At 38.1% G+C, this 5,755-nt stretch overlaps 1 protein-coding gene across 1 annotated transcript; it reads left to right on the top strand.

Moving 5' to 3' along the window:
• The first annotated feature begins 249 nt into the window (after positions 1 to 249).
• Positions 250 to 5,255, top strand: prok2 (prokineticin 2). The gene is made up of 3 exons (XM_058403981.1): positions 250 to 461; positions 4,521 to 4,646; positions 4,942 to 5,255. The coding sequence occupies exons 1-3, from the start codon at positions 390 to 392 to the stop codon at positions 5,065 to 5,067; spliced, it is 324 nt and encodes a 107-aa protein (XP_058259964.1). The 5' UTR covers positions 250 to 389; the 3' UTR covers positions 5,068 to 5,255.
• Positions 5,256 to 5,755: the final 500 nt, after the last annotated feature.

Here is a 5,755-nt window from a genome sequence, read left to right as displayed (position 1 = left end):
AAACAGCCCCAGTTTTGAAGTACCTTTGTAATTGAATAAATACTTTTTTCCATTAGCGTGCTTAAAATTAGACAGAAGTTATAATGCCTCCATTTAATTTCTTTTCTTATTACTCTTACTCTCTGCCCCTTCCATGTTCTTCTTTTTAACAAGTGATATGTGAATGACTCACAGTGGGTATGAATGGAGAGCGCTGTTTATAAATCAATCTTGAAGGCCACCTCTTGGTCCCACAATCTCACACACTCCCTCAGGCACCACACGCCCATTATGAGACGGTCCTCTTTAACCAGTACATTATAGTATCGTGAGTATAAACATAACGTACTTCTACACAGCCAATTCAATTTTGCGCTTTGGAACTTCAAGAGAAAGTCAGCGTGTGAGCCATGAAGTCCAGCTTCTCTCTGTTTTTCGTCTTGCTGCTGGTGGCATACGGCTCCGGAGCCATCATCACAGGGGTGAGTGAAGTGGATTTAATCAGGGACTTTATTTAACAGAGTTACTTCTTTAAAATCTACATTAGCATTATATGATTATATGGTTCTTTTTTTTTTTTTTAAATGATCTTAATAACCGTAGAATCTATCACACTGTGGAAATTTATTTAATACTTATTACTGTGCTTTTTTTATGTACACTCATTACCTTATTAAAGCGTGATGAATCACAGTGCTGGAATGTAAAAAGATAGAAAATTTGAAGTCACATTTTGTTTATATACAGAAACAACAGAAATCACATTTTTAAGATACATTTATTTGTTTGTCTGCTTCAGTTTTATCCAAACATATTTTAAATATTCACCTAAATCAAATTAAAAACTGTAAAAGTTTGGTTTTGTTCCATTAAAGGTAAAATTGTTATTAGAAATTAGATCATGCTTGTCCTCAGTCAAAATATAAATGCAAGTTCATGTTTGAAATCGAGTGCATCTTTTGTGAATTATATTATTTTGCTGTTGAATGTTAAAAATGAAATCATATTCATTTACCTGATTAGTTTAACTCTTCACTCTTTATGAAAACGATCTTGCACATTGCACTTGCGAGTGGTGAAATTTAAAGAGAATAACTGGTTTCAAGGTAATTAGAGACTTTATCACTGGAGATAATGTGGCTAGTTTATTTTTTAATTAACAATATATATCATTGTATACACCATTATCATTTACACTTAAAGGACAAATTTAATAAAGACCAAATTGAATGCGTCTTTGTACAATGTCTAACCTTAAATTTCTACAACAAACAAAAAGGACAAAAGAAAATACTAAGAAAACTGGCCAATTTCAATCAAGCACTAATATTACTAAGGGTGTGCTTTGCCAGAGGTTAAATAAAACAGTGAGGAATATGCTCCTTTTAACTCTTCAGCCGGCATGATGGGCATCCATATTTGCTCTGTATGTATATTTTAATTTAAGCCACCTGCTCACCATTTATTATTCTAAATCTAAGCGGGAGCTCTAATACGGCAGCTGTCTTTTTTTATATTGTGTGAAATCTTATGACATTGATGCTCTTGAGAGATGAACTCTGCATCATTAATGTCTGGTAAACAGCAATCTACTATTCAAATTGATTAGGATTTATTTGCAGTAATTACCTTGTTGAAAGACCCATGTTCAAACAGGTCATAACCTCTTGGCAGATACAAGCCAAAAAGACCTGATTAAAAGCAGGTAGCTGAAATATTCCCATGATATATGACTGTATTTTTTTACCCCTGGATTAGTGTCTTATGTTAATATATGCACCTTGAGAAATATGTGTAAATATTTGTGTTGTTTCTTTAAAAGTCCCGATTATAGGCTCCTGAGTGGCTCAACAGAAAATCATTGGCCTATCACTAGGAGAATGTAAGGTTGAATGCTATGGCAAGGAGCCAAAGGGAGCAAAATTGGCCATACCCTCTGGGCAGGTGGGATGACAAACTCTTTCTCCCCTGTCAATCACAGAGACACTAGCCAGTGACAGGTGTCTGTGAGCTCATGCATACAGAGGAGGTCGGAAAGCACTTTCCTCCAAGTGTATTAAGGAGGGAGTGGAATGGATGGAGCTGAAGGGACTGTCTGGGGGATAGAAACTAGCATAGTGAACAGATTGGTGGAGGAATTGGGAGGGGGTGAAAAGACCCAAGTGCACTGGCACCACTTTTTCCTGTTTTATTGCTGGACAGCAAATATCAGCAGAATTGTTGGGAAGGCCACTATTTCCTCAGTGACCAGGTCCCAGCTTGTGAGACTACAGAACTGGATTCCATTAAATGTGTCTTCTTGATGGCTCTACTTGGCATTCCTCCAGCCTTCACCTATAAACATGTCTCTTGCCAGGTATTTCACTGTGGTGATAATAGTAGAAATTACATCTCAGGGCTACTAGATGGAAAGAGCTCTCAAGGGGCATGTATTAAATGGATACATTTTCAAGAAATTGGACGGGAGGCCCATAGACACTATATCCTGCACTCTTCTCTCTTAGGTCATGTAGGTGTTGGATGTATAGTGGGGATGGCTGAGTTTAATGAAGGTAAAATAAAAGTTCCCAAGTCTGTCTATTTTCTGTGCCGCTTATCCCACACAAGGTTGCAGGGAATCTTGAGTCTATCCTAGGCAACTCAGGGCACAAGACAGGGGACACCCTGGACAGGGTGCCAACCCATTACAGGGTATAATCCCACACACAATGGGAAAATTAGTGATGCTCGCCGAACTGCAACACATCTTTAGACTGGAGCAGAAACCAGAGAACCCAGAGAAAAACCCCCAAAGCACAGGGAGAACAGAGCAGGAGCAGGAAATAGACCCCAACCCCAGAAGTCTAGGGCAAACATGCAAACCACCAAGCCGCCTTGCCAAAAAGCAAGCCCCTTGTTTAAATTAAATTAAAGCCCCTTCTGATTGAAAAATTATAGTAAACGGAAGAGACTGCATTCTATTTTAGTATGCCACAGTAACAGCTCCACTCTCAGCATTGCAGTTCAGATGGCTCTCCATATTAATGGAAACCTACTGCCTACATCTAGTTTCCTAGCCAATCAAGAACACTATGTGGGTGAAGCTCAAGTCTTAAGTCACTGCAAAGCATAAAACTTCCCATGTGTCCCCATTCCACGGTTTTTCTAATCATGCATTGCAGTTGTTTTAAGTCTATGGATGAAGTATTCTCTGTTACAGTCTTTGTTCTAGTCTGTTATATCTGTTTCCAGGTTCATGTTTGAGTTATGAATTGAATCATTCCAAGTCATGTCTTGTTTTCAAAACGCTACATTATTCTAAAGACACTGCAGGAGACAAGTCTTCCTCACAGGTGGAAGCAGTTAGCCTGGAAACAGGCCTGGAAATTCTCAACCAAAATGCACACTCAATTTCACAACTGCTGACCGTGTTGTTTCCCATGATTCCAAGTTCTTATTATGAGAAAACTATGAACTACATACCAACGTCTGACAAGGTTTTGCTGTTGAGGTTTTCTCCTATAATATGTGTTGTCATTTATCATCTTGCTGCTAATTGGGAAAACAGGAAAATGAGCAGCTCCTAACTGGAGCCTGGAGAGGAATTCTACAAGATCAGCCAAGGTAAATGTATAGCTGCTGAATGTGCACTTGGTGGCTCAAAGTGGTTCGAACAAGCAAGCCCTCATTGAGGGGTTGATGGATGAAGCTATCGTAGCATTTTGATCGAGCTGGATAACGTGCTCAGAGAATGAATATCACATTCAGAAGGTTATGGCATTGTAATTGTGTCTTTCCCAGTTCACAGATATCATTGAAATGAATCGAACCTGACTTTCTAAAGACCTGAAGGTCTTACTCATCTTTATTTTTACCAGCCTCACAAAGAAGCAACTTTAACTTCAGATCATTTTTTTACCTTCTTCCCTTTTGATTGACTTTTTCTGTTGTGATAAAATTGCTAACCTGGATCCTAAAGGCAAGCAGATATCCATACATGTCCAGTTCGTCAGTTTTTCTTTTATTTATTTTTTGTTTCATTTAGGCTTTTTGTCAAGGGTTTCCAAAAGTCTGAAATAATTCACAATCGTTTTTCCCTAGTTAATTTCAAGTGAGCATTTGAATATGTTCCTTTTCTTTTAGTGGCTTAAACCTGTACATATATACGGAGGCAACTGGGGCATGCAATATGCATATGCCATGTAAATAAGGCACAAGTGGATGAAGCTTGTTATCATGCAGCTGAAGCTGATTCATCATTTGCTTTGCATTGAATCATAGCTATTTGATGTTGTATGACAGTTTGATGAATCAGAAACAGATTTGTTCATATGTCACTCAGACACATTTTTTTCTATGGAACTTTGATAAAGGTCCTTTGTATCCAGAAAAAAATGGTTATCATGGATTTCATTACAGTATAAGTAATTTATAATTTCCTTGTCACAATGCAGCTTCGCATTCATAGTGACTTATCATTACACCCTTAAAATAAATCAGATAATTCAATAAATTTGCTGAGATTAAATCAATGCACTGTATGTGTGTGTGTGTGTGTGTAGTCATGTGAAAAAGATCCACAATGTGGTGGCGGTATGTGCTGCGCGGTCAGTCTGTGGATACGTAGCCTTCGGATGTGCATGCCGATGGGAATGGAGGGAGAGGAGTGCCATCCTATGAGCCATAAGGTGAAACTAATTGTTTTTTATCTTTTCTGTCCATTTAATGCTGCATTACACTTTGCTTTCATACCGCTGTGTCATTTTCAGCTCTAAACATCAAGTTTAGCTGGTAGCAGATGTAGTGAAGCAAATGTAGTGGTTAAATGGAATTTGTGTGACAATTTTGAACAAAATCTTACTCATTGAGGCAGTTTTCAATTTTGGTTTATTAATAATGATCCTTCATAGATGGTTCAAAATTTACTAGAATGTTTTTATGTTTTCCAGTTTGTCTGCTTACTACAATAACTGTGATCTCTAGGTTCCATTCAGTGGGAAGAGACTCCATCACACATGCCCGTGTTTGCCAAACTTGGCATGTATTACTACAGAGGAAGGCAACTCCAGATGTCTCTCACTATCCAAGTTCCAAGATTATTATCTCTGAGCTATATACATGGTCATTTGTGCTATGAAGGCTGTATAAAAATGTATAGTGTCCTATTTGTTTAATTCGTTTATGGAAGTATGAATATTTATTGAGAAACAACACCTTACGTTTAATATATTGAGCCATCACCAATCAATGCTGTCTAATAATGTCTTCATTAATAAAATAAAAGATCATGATTATGTTTTGTGGCAACATAGTCTATACAAGAACAATGAAGTACTCCACTGTTGTTTTCAATAGTTTGTCTGATTAATGCCAAAAGTTTTGGGACACCCCACCAAACCATTGAATTCAGGTGTTTTTCAGGGGTTGGACTTGGCCCCTTAGTTCCAGTGAAAGGAACTCTTAATGCTTCAGCATACCAAGACATTTTGGACAATTTCATGTTCCAAACTTTGTGGCCCCTTCCTGTTCCGACATGAGTGCACACCAGTGCACAAAGCAAGGTCCATAAAGACATGGATGAATGAATTAGAGTGCCAAAACTGGGACATCTGCCTTTACATGCACTTGAAATTAATATGAAGTTGGCCCACCCTTTGCAGCTATAACAGCTTCAACTCTTCTGGGAAGGCTTTCCACAAGGTTTAGGAGTGTGTTTATGGGAATTGTTGACCATTCTTCTAGATGCACATTTTGGAGTTCAGGCACTGGTGTTGGATGGGAAAGCCTGGCTCACTCT

This window comes from Hemibagrus wyckioides, linkage group LG11 (genome assembly GCF_019097595.1).
Source record: "Hemibagrus wyckioides isolate EC202008001 linkage group LG11, SWU_Hwy_1.0, whole genome shotgun sequence".
NCBI classification, from domain to species: domain Eukaryota; kingdom Metazoa; phylum Chordata; class Actinopteri; order Siluriformes; family Bagridae; genus Hemibagrus; species Hemibagrus wyckioides.
Note: the sequence above shows the minus strand (reverse complement) of the source record. Positions and strands in the feature narration are given on the sequence as shown.